At 54.6% G+C, this 17,171-nt stretch overlaps 1 protein-coding gene across 1 annotated transcript in view; it reads left to right on the top strand.

Moving 5' to 3' along the window:
* TMEM163 (transmembrane protein 163) overlaps positions 1-16,579 on the top strand; it is a 44,785-nt gene extending 28,206 nt beyond the window's left edge. The window contains exons 3-8 of the mRNA XM_038751159.1: positions 1,627-1,670; positions 2,643-2,734; positions 9,278-9,374; positions 12,483-12,594; positions 14,338-14,479; positions 15,594-16,579. Coding sequence (XP_038607087.1) covers positions 1,627-1,670; positions 2,643-2,734; positions 9,278-9,374; positions 12,483-12,594; positions 14,338-14,479; positions 15,594-15,654 — 548 coding nt within the window. The 3' untranslated portion in view covers positions 15,655-16,579. The remainder of the gene's footprint in view (positions 1-1,626; positions 1,671-2,642; positions 2,735-9,277; positions 9,375-12,482; positions 12,595-14,337; positions 14,480-15,593) is intronic.
* The last annotated feature ends 592 nt before the right edge of the window (positions 16,580-17,171 follow it).

Raw genomic sequence — 17,171 nt, 5'->3', positions numbered from 1 at the left:
CTGAGGCACAGAGAAGTTAAGTGACTTGCTCAAAGTCACACAGCTGACAATTGGCAGAGCCGGGATTTGAACCCATGACCTCTGACTCCAAAGCCCGTGCTCTTTCCACTGAGCCACGCTGCTGAGCCACGCTGAGTAGGGGTGGCCCTGGGCAGGGTAGGGGGTGGGAATGAGTGTGTGGCTTAGGAAAAATTCAGAGAGTTTTGTGTTCCCGGCTTATGGCCTGTTCACTGTCCCTTTCCCGAGTTCTGCGTCTAGCTGTCAGGAACCATGTTGGGGTACGACTGGTCACCTGGTGGGAACCATGATGGTGTGAGGAAAGGCTGATCTAATTGGCAGGAGCCCTGGGGGTGGGGGTTGGTGGGAGTCACGGAGGGCGGAGGCTGGTGGTTGTCAAGGGAGGGTAGGTGGGAGCCATAGTTTGGGGTGCTGCTGGCAGGCGCTGTGGTGGAGGTGGGGCTGATAGGAGCCACTGTGGCATGGGTGGTGCTGGCGGGAGCCATAGTAGAGGGTGCGGCTGGCAGGAACTGTGGTGGTAGGGGTGTTGGTGGGAGCCATGGAGGAAGCAGGTTCGGTCAGTACTGGAGCACTAGCCTCAATGGCTTTGGCCTCACATCTCTAGGTCCCCAGGCTGGGCAGGACATCCCAGGGGCTGGCACGGGAGATGTTGGGCTGAGTGACCCTTGCTGTGCTTCACCCGGAGCCAAGAAGCCAACAGTCTGGATAGGAGCGTGGCAAGGGCCAAGCCAAGGGATGTCCAGGCCACCCCTTTCCCCTCCCCTACCTCAGGCATCTTAATGAAACTTCCTTTGGGGCCCCAATAGGCCCCCAGCTGCCCCCCCGCTGCCCCCCTGGCAGGTCAATGCTGCTTCATTTAGCTGACCATCTGAGTGTCCCTTGTGAGTGCCCAAGCTCTGCACCTTGTCCAGCTGACCCACTAGTAGAGTCTTCAGAGAGAATCTCACAGTGACCATCACTCCAATGAGGTGTGGGTTGAATGCCAAGAGGATGAAACCCTCGTGGGGATTCCAGGAAGCTGTCTGATCCCCAGCCAAGTTCAGCCAAGACCACTGTGGTCACTTCCTTCAGGCTGAGATAGCCGGAGAATATCACATCCTCGTCCCGGAGCTCAGCTCAATCAATCAATCAGATTTATTGAGCGCCCTTCTGATCTTGTTTCCCAGCTTGAGGCCCGTCACCCCTCGCCATCCCTCGAGTTTTTGCTTCAAAATGACCATGGGAGGGCAACAAGGGTGCTGCCAGTGCAGGCACAAGAGGATGGGCAGGTTGGCAGGCAGGCAGGTGGGCCCAGGAATGGGAGGAAGACACCAGTGACACTGACCAGAGTGCCTCTAGACTGGCAGTAGAGATGGGGGCTGTGGCTGCTGGTGTCTGGGTTCCTGGGGTCCCCTCCCTACCTCGCTGCTATATGGGAGCTGGGACATGCCTGGGACAGGCTGGCTTTGGGATTTGAGCTCCTGGGGCAGGCTGGATTTGGGACTCGGAAGCCTGTGAGGTGGCACCACCCTCCTGCATGAACTGATGAAAACCTGCCACACCCCAGCTCCCGCAAATGAATGTTCCCTCTCTCTGTGTGCTTCTGAACATCATCTTCTCTCTCCCCAGCGGTCTCTGTGATGAGGTTCAGCGCCTCTGCTTTTGGGTTTGCTGTAAGTAGGTCCAAAATTTCCCCTTCCCAACTTTGGCCCCACGCCCTGTGGAGCTTGCTTGAAGATGTGGTCAGTTTAGAAGGACAGGGTAGTGACCCTGCTGAAAGTTTCAATGTGCAGGGCCTGGGCAGGGGGTGGGCTGGGGGGAGAAAATGGGTGGTTGTGTTTGTGGAGAGTTGGGGAGGGGAGACTGGGGGAAGGATGGGGAAAGCCTGGGTAGGTGTGGGTGTGGAGGCTTGGGGGGTGGGTGTTTAAGGTGGCTGCATTTGGAGCTCTGGTGGGGGTGAGGCAGTAAGGGTGTGTGAGCACAAGAAGGCCTGGAGTGTCATTGACAAATGTCTCCTGTGGTGCTGGGAGGGCTAAGCAGGCATGGTTAGGGTCCTTGAGAGTGGTTGGGGGTGGAGTGAGCCTGCCCCATTACACTTGGTGACCAGAGCCTGGGAGGCAGGTCACAGCCCACCCTCTCAGCCCCCTACCCCCAACAAGGCATGATCACGGATCAGAGGAGGCGGGCCGGGGTGGGCACTGGGCTAGTGATTTCAGCCTGAAAGTCTGCCCTCTCCAGAGGCCTACCCTGTGTGTGTTGGGAGTGGTTGAACGATGAGCAGATAATAATTATAACAATGATGGCATTTGTTAAGCACTTACTATGTGCCAAGCACTGTACCAAGCGCTGGGATAGATACAAGGTTATCAGGTTGTCCCAGGTGGGGCTCACAGTCTTAATCCCCATTTTACAGATGAGGTAACTGAGGCCCAGAGAAGTTAAGTGACTTGCCCAAAGCCATACAGCTGACAAGTGACAGAGCTGGGATTAGAACCCATGTCCTCTGACTCCCAAGTTTGGGCTCTTTCCACTAAGCCATGCTGCTTTTTTGTGAATGGGCCTCTCCCTGGGTGCGGCCAACAGCTCCCCAGAGGGCGGTGACCAGGGAGCTGCTGGGACCGCTGATTCTGTGTCTCTTTTTCCAGTTTGATGCCATCCTGGACGTCCTGTCTTCGGCGATTGTCCTGTGGCGCTACAGCAATGCTGCGGCTGTGCACTCGGCACACAGGGAATACATGTGAGTCCATGCCACAGGGCAACACCTACACAAGGGAATACATGTGTGCCCGTGGGGCAGGGCACGTATGGGTCCCTCTCCATCTGGAGCCAGTGTGAGCACCTCACAGGGCTGAGTTGGAAGTTGGAGCTAGAGCAGCGTGATGGTCATGGTAGCTGCTTGGTGGTCTGTTACTGGTCTTCATAATAATAATAATAATAATAATAATAATGATGGAATTTATTAAGCGCTTCCTATGTGCCAAGCACTGTTCTAAGTGCTGGAGTAAATACAAGGTAATCGGGTTGTCCCACATGGGGCTCACAGTCTTCTCTGAGGCCCAGAGAAGTTGTGACTTGCCCAAAGTCACACAGCTGACAAGTGGTGGGGCTGGGATTAGAACCCACAGCCTCCAACTCCCAAGCCTGCACTCTTCCCACTAGGCCATTAGATCAGGGCTAGAGTGGAGCTGTTCAGGGTGCCAGCCTCTGGCTCTTATGGCCATCTGCCTCCATGCCACAAGCCTTTCACCTTGGACAGTCCAGGCAGCTTGGCTTAAGTAGGCCAAGATGGGGTGGGGCAGCATGGGTACACTCATATTGGATTGCCCAGCATGGGTTCTGTGCACTTTGATGGCCCCAGGACTAGCACCATCGGGCTGCAGGACCCTGGGTGGGGGGGCAGAGTCTGAGGAAGGAGGAAGATGGGAAGCCCATCTGTGCCTTCCCCCCAACTGCCACCATCTCCTGGTCAATGGCACCAGCATTTTCTGGGGATGCAGAGGTGGGGGTGTGGCTTATCGGCCCCCACTTCCCAGGAAGGGCTAGGCTGCGGCTGAGAACTGGAGTTTCCTGTGCCTTCTCCTCCTCCCCCTCCTTCTTTTCCTTCTCCTCCTCTCCTGCTCCCTCCTGAGTTGGCCTTGCAATGCTCCCGCTGAGTGGGAAGAGTTTTGGCTGCCGCCCACCGCAGTCGTTGTCAGGGAGAAGTGGGGTTTGTTCTTGTAGGGGTCCAGCCCGGCCCTGGTCAGCCCGTCCCTCTCTAAGCCGATGACTAATTCAACCGTTGTGAGGCTGGAAGCGGAGATCTGAGTCGATGTTGCCCAGAGCAGCCGGGCCAGCAGGAATCGCTGCCTTTGCCCAGGAAATACTGTTTGGATCGGGGCCCAGCAGGTCTGTGCCCATGTGAAGCAGTGCCCCAGATGGATAGCCCACGCCTCAGTGACCCTGCCTGTAACAGAGAGGACTGAGAGGCAGGCAGAGCTTCCCCTTCTTGCCACCCAGGGCTCTTCTCCACCAGCAGGGCAGAGGCTGGGGGAGAAGAGCCGGAGTGGCTGCCCACAAAGCCAAGGATGGCCCAGCTGGGAGGCCCAATAGTGGGTCCCCAAATCTGAAGGGGGCAGGGGCCAGGCCGGGTCTGTGGGTCTGGGGCTGAGACAAGAGGAAGAAGCAGCACAGCCCAGTGGAAAGAGCTTGGGCCTGGGAATCAGAAGGACCTGAGTTCTAATGCCGCATCTGCCAATTGCTTGCTGTAACCTTTGGCAAATCACTTCACTTCTTGATGCCTCAGTTTCCTCAACTGTAAAACGGGGATACCTGTTCTCCCTCCTACTTAGACTGTGAGCACCATGAGGGACAGGGACTGTGCCTGATCTAATTAACTTGTACCTATTCCAGTACTTGACACATAATAAGTGCTAAGCAAATACCATAAAAAAAGAGTTACCATGATGCTGGAAGGGATTAGGGGAAGGGGAGTTCCAGGCCCCAGTTCTGTTCTGGTCTAATGGAGTCAGTTTGGGTGAGGGGTCCCAAGAGGGCTGGGGGTGGGGAGTGGGTCAGACAGTGCCAATGGAGGGTGGGTCAATGGGGTCAAAGCAAACTTTTGTCTTGCAAGCCCTGACCCTGGAGCAGGGCAATTGGGGGTGGTGCCCCTAGACCCCTCATGGGGGACCCCCTCCCTTCCTGGTAGGCAGGCTCCTTGTCAGTTGCTGCCAACAGGGCAGTTGGAGAGGGCCGTTCACACTCGAGTCTCTGCTGCACCGATCCCCCCCGCCGACTTCAGGGGTGGACAGGACCAGCCCCTGCCTTTTGGTCCACATTGTCAGGGTTAGGATTAATATGTAGATGTAGAGATTCTCAACCTCTACTCTCCCCACTCTCTCCCAGAAGCACCGGGAAGCCTGGTCGCTACTGGCAAGAGCTCTCTAACCAGGCCTGCAAAGCCCTGGCATGGGCCAACAACCTGTCGGACTGGGCTACCAGTCAATCTGCGCATCAGGCAGAAACTCCTCACCCTGGGCTTCAAGGCTGTCCATCACCTCGCCCCCTCCTACCTCACCTCCCTTCTCTCCTTCTACAGCCCACCCCGCACCCTCCGCTCCTCTGCTGTTAATCTCTTCACCGTACCTTGTTCTCGCCTGTCCCGCCATCGACCCCCAGGCCTGGAATGCCCCCAGTCCCTCTGCCCATCCGCCAAGCTAGCTCTCTTCCTCCCCTCAAGGCCCTAATGAGAGCTCACCTACTCCAGGAGGCCTTCCCAGACTGAGCCCCTTCCTTCCTCTCCCCGTCGCCCCCCTCTCCATCCCCCACATCTTACCTCCTTCCCTTCCCCACTGCACCTGTATATATGTATATGTGTTTGTACATATTTGTTACTCTATTTATTTTACTTGTACATATCTATTCTATTTATTTTATTTTGTTAGTATGTTTGGTTTTGTTCTCTGTCTCCCCCTTTTAGACTGTGAGCTCACTGTTGGGTAGGGACTGTCTCTTTATGTTGCCAACTTGTACTTCCCAAGTGCTTAGTACAGTGCTCTGCACACAGTAAGCGCTCAATAAATACGATTGATGATGATGATGATGATGATGACTGGGCAGGAAGCGGCCAGGAGGATAGTTGCCCCTAGAACCTGTGGTCTCCTGGGCTCCCAGGACAGCTTCTGGGGTAGGATTGTCTGCAGTCCAGCCTCAGGCTGCCTCTCTCAGCCACTCCTCCCTGGCTCAGTATTGCATTGTTGCAGTAGACGCAGCCCTTGCAGAATCCCATCATTCTCCCACAGGACAGTATTATAATAGCTAAACTCTGTGCAGCATCCTGTCGAGTATTGTGCCGTTGCAGTAGCTACCCTTCATGCAGTATTCCGCCACACTCCCATTGGATAGTAAGGCACCATGGCCATAGCTCAGCCTCTGCAGTATCCTGTTACTCTCCCAATGGACAGCGTGCATGCCCAGGAGGTGTCTGAAACTTTAGTTATTATGGCAGCCAACTGACCCCAATGACCCTGCGTAATGACCACCAGCTCTCCCCGGGGCCATTGACTGCATCCACAGGAGAAGCGGCTGGTGAACTGGCTTCCTGCAGGTGGGGACCCACTGACTTTCCATGTGCTGAGGAATGGGCTGGAGGTCCTGGGCCAGTTCTCTCCTAGCTAAATAATAATAAGGATGGTATCTGTTAATCAATCAATCAATGGTATATATTGAGCGCTTACTGTGTGCAGAGCACTGTACTAAGCGCTTGGGAAGTACAAGTTGGCAACATGTAGAGACAGTCCCTACCCAACAGTGGGCTCACAGTCTAGAAGGGGGAGACAGAGAACAAAACCAAACATATTAACAAAATAAAATAAATAGAATGGATATGTACAAGTAAAATAAATAAATAAATAGGGTAATAAATATGTACAAACATATATACATATATACAGGTGCTGTGGGGAAGGGAAGGAGGTTAGATGGGGAGGATGGAGAGGGGGACGAGGGGAAGAGGAAGGAGGGGGCTCAGTCTGGGAAGGCCTCCTGGAGGAGGTGAGCTCTCAGTAGGGCCTTGAAGGGAGGAAGAGAGCTAGCTTGGCAGATGGGCAGAGGGAGGGCATTCCAGGCCAGGGGGATGACATGGGCCGGGGGTTGACGGCGGGACAGGAGAGAACGAGGCACGGTGAGGAGATTAGCGGCAGAGGAGTGGAGGGTGCGGGCTGGGCTGTAGAAGGAGAGAAGGGAGGTGAGGTAGGAGGGGGCGAGGTGATGGACAGCCTTGAAGCCCAGGGTGAGGAGTTTCTGCCTGATGCGCAGATTGATTGGTAGCCACTGGAGATTTTTGAGGAGGGGAGTAATATGCCCAGAGCGTTTCTGGACAAAGACAATCTGGGCAGCAGCATGAAGTGTGGATTGAAGTGGGGAGAGACACGAGGATGGGAGATCAGAGAGAAGGCTGATGCAGTAAGGGCTTACTAGGTGCCAAGAACTATTCTAAGTGCTGGAGGAGATACAAGTTTATCATAAGGTTGTCCCATGTGGGGCTCACAATCTTAACCCTCATTTTACAGATGAGGTAACTGAGGCACAGAGGAGTTAAGTGACTTGGCCAAAGTCACACAGCTGACAAGTGGAAGATCCGGGATTAGAACCCACGACCTCTGACTCCCAAGCCCATGCTCTTTCCACTAAGCCACGCTGCTTCTCTAAATCTGCCTGGTTCCCTCTAGCCTTCCCAGCTGCTTTGCCACCGGTCTCCCCCAGCTCCCTGCTGCTGCTGCCATTGCCCTTCCAGCCCTCCACTGCCCCCCCCACCCCCATCCAGCCCTCCAGTCCCCTCCCTCCCTCTTGCCCAGTTTCTGGTCAGGCAGAGTAGAACTACCTGGTGTCAGTCAGGAGGCTGGTCCTGGGGTCCTGGTCCCATCCTGGATCAGCTGCTGTGAGGTGGTCAACCTTGGGCCACTGCAGGTGTCCTGAATCCGGTTTCATCCCATCAGACAGGCTGTGTGCAGGCTGCAGGTTGAGTGCTAGGCCAAGCACTTGGTTTGGGAAGTGGGTGTAACAGAATCGACTCCAAGGTAGAAGAGCCACGGCCCCGCCTGCCTATCCACGGCTCCACACTGCGCTCATGGTCCCAGCTGGGTGCTGGCTGGTGACAGCTTGGGACTCCTCATTGACGTCTGGGAGAAAAATGAAAATGGAAAAGTTTCCCCAACGAGTCCAGTCCAGGCAGAGCCCTGCCAATACTTTCGCTTGCATCTGCGGGTTTCGGGGCTACTGGAAGGGGCTCCTGGAATCCCCAAGGTGACCTCCGCCCTGAGGTCAGCACCCTCCTGACCAACGACTTCCAGTCCCAGCTAGTGGGGGGTTCGGGACCCTTTGCAGAAGCACCAGAGACTGTAGTCCCAAGAGGGTACCAGTAATGGCTGAGGGAGGAGGAGGAGAAGGAGGAGGACAGTGGCGGGGATGAGGACGAAGGAAACAGGGCTCTTTCCTCAGTGAAAACGTCTGGGAATAAGTAGATCATAAATCTTTACACATTTGAGGACCTACTTTTTTCTCATCTTTTGTGGTTTTGTCAAAATTTAATTTTAATTCTTTCAAGAAATTTACTCCACGTCTATTCACGTGATCCTTTGGAAGATGGTTGAACAGAGTGCGGTGGCAGCAAGGTATCGGGCTCCAGCCAAACTCAAGGTCACCAGAATTGTAGTGTTGTCCCGCCTTTTCTACGGCTCTGATACCTGGATCCGACACAGCTCCCACATGTAGCTCCTTGGGCAGTTCTTCCAGTGTTACATGTGGACCAGACTCAATAACAGATAGCGGGACAGGATCGCAAACATCAAAATCAAAACCAAGGTTGGCTAATATTTCAAGGAGAAGGGGGTGATCCACAATGTCCAAGACAGTTGAGAGATTGAGAAATATCCGACTTTCTGCTAAAAGTTGTTTGTCCTCTTGTTTTTCAGGTCTGGAAATAATGTGGGCTGTTTCCCCCAGTAAACTGTAAGCTCCTTGAAGGCCACAAATGTGTCTTCTTGCCACAGTTACCATGCAGTTAACACATTGCCCAGTATTTCATAGGCACTCAGTAAAATATCATCGATGGACTGGTTGAACAGGCAGAACAAAGATTAGCACCCTACCAGGGTGGCTTCTGTGAGTCCTACTCAGAGGCAGAGGGAGTGACCAGATGACCTTGGAGCCCCCTCAGCTATGGCTCTCCCGACCCCCACTGAGGGATTCTGGATATCTGGCTGAGCAGGATGCTGAATAAGGGCTTGGGTGGTTGGTGACTACCAGTGCCTATCTTGAGCCCTGACTCGGTTCCCCACAGGGAGCTCTGACCAACACCCCTCCCACCGTGGCACCAGGTCAATCCAATGGACACCCGGGCCTGTCGTCATGCTGCTGTTTGGGAATCAGAATGGCTGTGGGGCAGCAACAGGACCCCCACTAGGCTGTAAGCTCATTGTGGGCAGGGAACGTGCCTGCCAACAATGTATCCCACAGTTCTCCCAAGTATCATATTCTCCCAAGTGCTCAGTAAAGTGCTGTGCATACAGTAAGAATTTAATACGATTGATGGGTTGAATTGAATTCCAGCATCCAATTCAGCTATGTGATTTTGGGCGAGTCACTTAACTTCTCTGTGCCTGTTACCTCATCTGTAAAATGTGGATTAAGACTGTGAGCCCCACTTGGGACAACCTGATCGCATTGTAACCTCCCCAGCGCTTAGAACAGTGCTTTGCACATAGCGCTTAATAAATGCCATTATTATTATTATTATTATTTGCAGAGCCTGTGTCATCCTGGGGGTGATATTTCTCCTGTCGTCCATCTGCATCGTGGTTAAGGCCATCCATGATCTCTCCACCCGACTGCTTCCAGAAGTGGTAAGGGCCTCTTGCTCCTTGTGGTTCTAATGATAACTGGGGTATGTGTTAAATGCTTACTTTGTGCCAAGTATTGTACTAAGCGTTGGGGGAGATATAATGCAATCAGATTGGGCTTAGTCCTGGTCCCACATAGGGCTCACGGTCATTATCAATGGTGTTTATTGAGTGCTTACTTGTATAACAATAATAACGATGGCATTTGCTAAGCACTTACTATGTGCAAAGCACTGTTCTCTGGCGCTGGGGGGGATACAAGGTGATCAGATTTGTCCCATATGGGGCTCACAGTCTTAAGTCCCATTTTACAGATGAGGTAACTGAGGCCCAGAGAAGTGAAGTGACTTGCCCAAAGTCACACAGCTGACAAGTGGCCGAGCCGGGATTAAAACCCATGACTTCTGACTCCCAAGCCCATGCTCTTCCCACTGAGCCACACTGCTTTTCAGCACTATATGCAGCACTCATAGGCAGAGCACTGTATTAAGCACTTGGGAAGGTACAATACAACTGAGTTAGTAGACAAGTTTTCTGACCACAATAAGCTAGTAGTCCAGAGGGGGCGATAGACATTATAAAGAAATGATTTATAATATAATCTGTAGTCGGGTCATATAGCTAAGAGAATTGATATACAGAGAAGTCCCAAACCACACGGCAGGCAAGTGGTGGAGCCGGTATTAGAACCCAGGCTTCCCATCTCCCAGGCCTGTGCTCTTTCTAGTAGGCCACACCGTTTCTCTGGTTCTGTTCTGGGACTGCTGTTCTGCCTTTATGCAGGGGTGTGTGTGCAGGGTGCATGCGGAGGGGTGTGTGCAAGGGGTGAGCAGCAGTGTGTGGGGGTTTGTGCAGTGGGGTAGAAGGGAGGGGGGGTGCAGGAGGGTGTGAGTAAGGGAGGTATGGGAAAAATCTTGCCACCCCTGCCGTGACTGATTTGTGGACTGTACCAGCCTCTCTCCATCCATTCCCTGGCTGTTCCCTTTGTCTCCACCGTCTCTCTGGGTGAGGAGTGGGAGCAGGTCTTCTCCTGGGACCTTTGTCGGGGGCAAAGTACCAGGAAGGAGGAAGCCATCATATTTCCAGGGACTCTGGAATGGCTTCCTTGTTTTCTGTGTTTCTTCTCTCTGACCAGAACCCTTTCTTTGCTCAGTAACATGGCTTCTCCTCTCTCATCTACTTCGGGTCCATCGCTGCTCCTCCTTCATCAACTCCAGGTCCACTGCTCCTCCTCCCATGTCCACTCCCAGGCTCACAGTTTCACCAATTTTTCCAGGTCTTTTATTCCCTCCAGAATCCCCCAGGGCTCCCGTCTCCTGCAATGTGCTAGTCCAAATCTTTGTAGAAAACATTCTCCGTCCTCCTAGCTGTTCATCATTGTGGGGGACACAAACAAGCCTCTGTGATGGTGGCAAAGTGCGTTTGTTTCAAGAGCGGGTGTAGCAGCAGACGGTCACCTAGGTCTCAGGCAGGTCTGGGGGCCCCAGTCAGAGTTGCCACCTGATTGCAAATCCAGCCCCTGAAAGGACTAGTTCTGGAGAGGGAAGGGTTTTTCAAAGGAAGGTGTTCCCAGCAGCTATCTCTCAGGGTTGCCCTTGGTCCCCGTAGGCTAGTGTAGCTTAGTGCTGCAGTGTGGATGCTGTCCTTGGCCAGTCCATGTGCCGTTAGAAGGCTGATGACCATATACTGTCTCCCCCTCTAGACTGTAATCTCATTTTGGGCAGGGAATGTGTCAGTTTATTGTTATACTGGATACTCCCAAGCACTTAGTACAGTGCTGCACAGACAGTAAGAGCTCAATAAATATGATTGAATGAATGAATGAACTATCAAGTATCTGCTAGTCTGTGACATGATGATTATTTTCTTAGTGTCCGTCCTCAGTCCAATCAATTGTATTTATCGAGTCCTTACTGTTTGCAGAGCACCATACTAGGCACTTGGGAGAGTACAAAATAACAGAGTTAGTAGCCATGTTCCCTGCCCAACAATGCCCAGAGAGGGCTTGGTGGGGCTCTGCCTGTCCCTGCAGGACAGAGCTGCCTGGCAGAAATTTTAGCTTTGTGGGAGTGGAGGAGGAATCAGTTTCCTGAAGGGCCAGGGTTGCCAAAGCTGGGGGATAGATCGGTGTTGACTCTGGGCTAAGGGGCCTCCTGAAGCTGCCTTGGCCAGGTCACCCAGCTTCACCTGCCCCAGGCCCACAGAGGTCCTGGCACTGTCCCTTTGTGGTCTTCACTGCCTTGTGGCTGGGCACCAAAGGAAGCAGAATGGTCAGCCTGTCCTTGGCAGAGGGGGATGGGCCTGAGCCCCCTGAGGTCACTCTTGTGCTGGGCTGGCCAAGCCTTCAGCCTGGAATGTGCTGACCCATGTCCCACATCCTTGCTGAAATCCACAGGGAGGAGATGGGCTAGGCAAAGGGCTGTGAGTTCTCGAGTGAGCCCGAAAATCTGCCCTTTGACCTCCTGGGGCTGGGGGAAGGGAGGTCTTGGAGTAGTGTCCCACTGTCTGACCAGCACAGTTGGCCAGGATTGGGGGGTAGCCGAGTGGGGAGAGGAGGGTGGAGGGAAGTGGCTGAGGGCGGGTGGAGAGGTGTCGGGCACGGGCAGGAGCCAGGTAAGAGGGTGGTTGGGGCCTGGCTAGTCTGGTGATCTCTGGGGAGGCTTGCAGGGGCAGTTGGGGCGGGAGGTTGGGCTGGTAGGCCCGGGGGTCCCTGTGGAGAGGGAGCGGGGGGCTGATGTGGATAAGGGGATTCCTGTTGGGTGGGGGGAGCGAGAGGGGGCTGGAGCCAGGGATTGACTGGCATGGGCAGATCACCGTGGGGGGCTGGGTTTAGGGGCTGACTGGCAAGGGGGGTTCCTGCAGAGGGGAGAGCAGGAGGGGCCAGGGGCTGATTGGCATGGTGGGGGGGGATCCCTGAAGGGGGAATGAGGGAACCGGGGCCAGAGGATGGCTGACTGGGGGAAGGTCTGTGGGTGGGGGTGGGGGTGAGCTGGTTGGCTGGCCGTTTCCTCAACCACTGGTTCCCATCATGGAGCGGCCCTGCGGGCCTGACCTCGTGGAGGGTGAGGCCCTGAGGCAGTGGTGACCCCAACACTCCGACCTCCCCCTCAGGACGACTTTCTGTTCAGCGTGTCCGTCCTCAGCGGGATCCTGTGCAGCGTCCTGGCCGTGCTCAAGTTTCTGCTGGGGAAAGTGCTGACCAGCCGGGCCCTCATCACGGACGGTGAGTGGCCGGGGGCACGGCCCAAGGGCTGACGGACGGGCCGGGAATCAGCCCTTGGGCTGACACACACACACACACACACTCACACTCACACACACTCTCTCTCTCTCTCTCTCTCTCCCTCCCTCCCTCCCTCTTTCCCTCCCTCCCTCCCTCCCTCCCCATACATAGGTGCCCACAAGCATGCATTGTGGCACACGTGTTCATACACCCCCGGGTTTTAGGTATCGGGGTCCGGAGGGCATGCGGTCGGGAGGGGGTGTGTGTGTGTGTGTGTGTGTGTGTGTGTGTGTGTGTGTGTGTGTGTGTGTGTGTGTGTGTGTGTGTGTGTGTGTGTGTGTGTGTGTGTGTGTGTGTGTGTGTGTGTGTGTGTGTGTGTGTGTGATTGCATCATCGCCCGCCCCCTGGCGGCCGTCCGGGCCCAGCCGCAATGTCGGCGGCTCCCCCTGGTGGCGAGACGGAGAAGGGCTCCAGCAGAGAACCTAGCCCAACTCCGCCTGCCGGGCTCGCTCATTCCTTCAGTCAGTCATTCAATCGCATTTTGTGAACACTTTCTGTGTGCAGAGCACTGTCCTAAGCGCCTGGGCCGCCCGCCGACCAGAAGAGCTGGGACCGATTCATTCATTCACTCGTATTTATTGAGCGCTTACTGTGTGCAGAGCACTGTACTAGGCGCTTGGGAAGTCCAAGTTGGCAACATATAGAGACGGTCCCTGCCCAACAGTGGGCTCGCAGTCTAGAAGATCCCGGCCCGGCCCGAGCTCCCCGAGGCCGGAGCCAGGGGCCAGGGACCCAGGAGTCTTTTCTGTCCGGACTGGGCGTCCCCCTCTCCACCCCCCCCATCTTACCTCCTTCCCTTCCCCACAGCACCTGTATATATGTATATGTGTTTGTACATATTTATTACTCTATTTATTTTACTTGTACATATCTATTCTATTTATTTTATTTTGTTAGTATGTTTGGTTTTGTTCTCTGTCTCCCCCTTTTAGACTGTAAGCCCACTGTTGGGTAGGGACTGTCTCTATATGTTGCCAACTTGGACTTCCCAAGCGCTTAGTACAGTGCTCTGCACACAGTAAGCGCTCAATAAATACGATTGATTGATTGATTGATTGGGCGAGTCCAGCGGGTCAGAGCTTCCTGGGACAGCAGCCCCTCGCTCTGTCTTCTTCCCCCAGCAGCGGTGCTCGCAGTCGGGGGGTGTTCGGGGGCCGGGATTCTCGGGGTTCAGCTGGTTCAGCGGGGGCCGGGGACGGTGCAGTCACTTTGCCATCTGGTGGCGACCTGAAAAGGCTCCCGGTTCTCCGGGGCGGGAGGCCCAACAACCCCGCCCCATCCCCTCTCCATCCTTGCCTCGGTTGCTCCTTCATGGCGCACGAGGCGGCTGCGGGCGGGCGGGCAGGGCTATGATGTCCAGGGCGTGGTGTCCGCAGGCACCTCCGACCCAGCGAACCTGTCCGACATGATTGCCTTGTGCTTAGAACAGTGCTCAGCACATAGCCAACGCTTAACAAATATTATTATTAGCAAACCGGAGTTCCGTTCTTGGCTCCCGGATCTCCCAGGTGACTGGCGGGTCCTGTAGAAATGAGCTGGACTGTGTGCTGGCCAGGCTGGCCCCGAAGCATCTTGGGCTGCACCCTCGGCTCTCCCGAGCTCCCTCCTGGCATCCACAGCCCCTGGATGGGGGGCTGACCCAAGCTGGGCCCTCACTCTGATCTCCGGCCTGTTTCCTTGCAGGCTTCAATTCGCTGGTGGGGGGTGTTATGGGCTTCTCCATCCTGCTGAGCGCCGAGGTTTTCAAGCACAACTCATCCATCTGGTACCTGGACGGCAGCATCGGTGTGCTGATTGGGCTCACCATCTTCGCCTATGGGCTCAAGTATGTGCATCCACTCGCTGTGTGTGGGGTGTGTGTGTGTGTTTGTTATACATTTGTAATAATAATAATGATAATAATGGTATTTGTTAAGCCCTTACTATGTGCCAAGCACTGTATTAAGCACTGGGATAGATGCAAGGTAATCAGGTTGTCCCATGACAACCTTCAAAGGGGAGCAGCATGGCTCAGTAGAAAGAGCACAGGCTTGGAGTCAGCGGTCATGGGTTCTAATCCCGGCTCCGCCACATGTCTGCTGTGTGACCTTGGGCAAGTCACTTAACTTCTCTGAGCCTCAGTTACCTCATCTGTAAAATGGAGATTAAGACTGTGAGCCCCACATGGGACAACCTGATCACCTTGTATCCCCCCCCCCCCCAGTGTTTAGAACAGTGCTTCAAACATAGTAAGCGCTTAACAAATGCCATTATTATTATTATTATTATTATTTGTACCTAACCACATAGTGCATGGCATAATACACTGCATGGTGTACACCTATATGTGTGATGTACAACTGTGCACAGCTCTGAGTGGGGTGCTTAGCTGTGTGTATGGGGGGGGGAGGGTATTGGATCTGTGCATGTACCTTTATAGCAGATCAATCAGTCTTCTTTATTGAGCACTTACTAGATGTAGAGCATGGTACTAAGCACTGGGGAGAGTACAATGCAAAGGTACATGTGAGTGCGTCAATGAATAAGAGTGCCTCTCCATAGATCACTGTGGTGCTCTGTGTGTGTATCTGTCTGAGCTATATACCCTCCATGATATCCCCTGCTAGGATCCTTCCCCAGGGGTCCCACAGGGAAAAGCTGCTGCCTGGTATTTCTCCAGCCCAGCTAGGGTCTGAGGGGACTTGTCCCCTGTTCTGTCCTCCTGGAGACCTGCCAACTCCGAGTAAAGAAAAACAATAATATAACACTTGCAGGGACAGCAACTCCAGCAAGATCCCCCGATCCCCTAGGGAACCTTAAATCCCCTTTGCCTCATTGTACCTAGGGGTTTGGGCGGCTCCAAGGCCAGCAGCAGGTCCAGATGGTGAGCTGCAAGAGGACCCGTTGGCTGGAGTGGAGCGGGGGCCGGATTGGGGTGACCTGTTGGTTTATCCGTACAGGTTGCTGATGGACACGGTGCCACGGGTGCGGCAGACACGCCACTACGAGATGTTTGAGTGAAGCCAGGCGGAGTGGGGGCAAGCCGGGCAGGCCAACCAGGCCAAGGGCAGCACAGCTTCTTGCGGGGTGATCCCGGCCCATGGTACCCTCAGGTTTGACTGGACTGACTTCCTCCTTCTCGGGGACGTACTGGGGGTGTGTGTGTGGCCTAGCGGGAAGTGTCTGCCCCTCTTTTCCCTGGCTCCCCTTTCCCCTCTCCCCTCCCCATTGGCCAGGTGATCCCCAGCTCTCTAGCCCCGCCCCCAGGCTCAGGAAGGGGGTGCCCCCGAGGGCTGGGTGTGATCTGCATCAGAGCCCCAGTTGAACACCTCCTGGTTCAGGCCCCAGTGGTCATAGGCCAAGCTGGGCTCCTGCCAAGCCAGCGTTTCCTCTGCCTAGTTTCTAACCTGCTGCCAAGCTTCATCTGCGCGCACCCCGCACACACACACACACAAGAGCACATGCGTGCGCGCGCGCACACACACACACACACACATACACAAACACACACTGACCCATTCGCAGCCTAGTCCTCAGTGTCACTTAGGCCAGGCTGAGTCTTCCCGGAGTCCTCATGTGCCACCACAAATGGCTTTGCCAGGACCGATCTGGTGCACAGCCGGTCACACCTGGTCCTGGGACTGAGGGGAAGGGTGGGTCCACTGCTGAGCCCGCTACCCCGATGACAATGATGTAATGGTGCCCATGGATCATCCCCGACTGTGCCGATGCCCAGATTGGTGCTGGTGGTGCCCTTCGCCGGCTTTGAGCCCTTGGGGCTGGGGTTGGGGTTGGGTCCGGAACATATTCTGTGTCATGTTAGATTTAGACTCTGTGTGAAAACATTCACCCGGCACCAGGCAATCCTGTACCTGCTCTGTCCTGGTTGCCCTCGGGATGGTGTTTGGTCAATAAAGCTGTCTGTCTATTTTACACAGAACTGCCCAATCCAGTGTCCGAGTGGGGTTCAACAGGCAGGGGCGTTCTGAGAGGGTGTTCCACGGGACTGTGCTTTTCATTTTCAAACTCCTAGACTCCCACACTTCTCAGCTGGAGAAGACTCAAAAGATCATCTGATACAGGCCCCTGCCTCCAGACCCGTGAGTTCTGATCCATCTGAGACAGATGGCTCTGTCCTTTCCATAAGCGAAGCTATCCTGGATCAGCTCAACACCCCTTGGTCCACTCAACCAGGACCCTGACAGGAACACCAAGATGCTTGGGGGAATCAATCAATCGTATTTATTGAGCGCTTACTGTGTGCAGAACACAGCTACTCTTATGGTTAGGGTAGACTAGCCAACGCCCTTTCCTTACCTTGCTTTCCCCAGTGACCCAGCACGGACCATCCAATACCCCTGAACCTCCCCTTTTTGTCCCTGACTCTCCCCCAGTGACCCAGCACAGACCATCCAGTACCCTTGACACTCCCCCACTTGTCCCTCACTCTCCCCCGGTGACCCACCATCCAACACCCCAAGTCTCCCTCCAGTGACTCAGAGCATGGACCACCCAACACCTCTAATTCTCCCCTCGCC

The sequence above is a fragment of the Tachyglossus aculeatus genome, chromosome 9, assembly GCF_015852505.1.
Source record: "Tachyglossus aculeatus isolate mTacAcu1 chromosome 9, mTacAcu1.pri, whole genome shotgun sequence".
Classification (NCBI taxonomy): Eukaryota; Metazoa; Chordata; class Mammalia; order Monotremata; family Tachyglossidae; genus Tachyglossus; species Tachyglossus aculeatus.
This window is presented reverse-complemented; position numbering and strand designations above follow the sequence as displayed.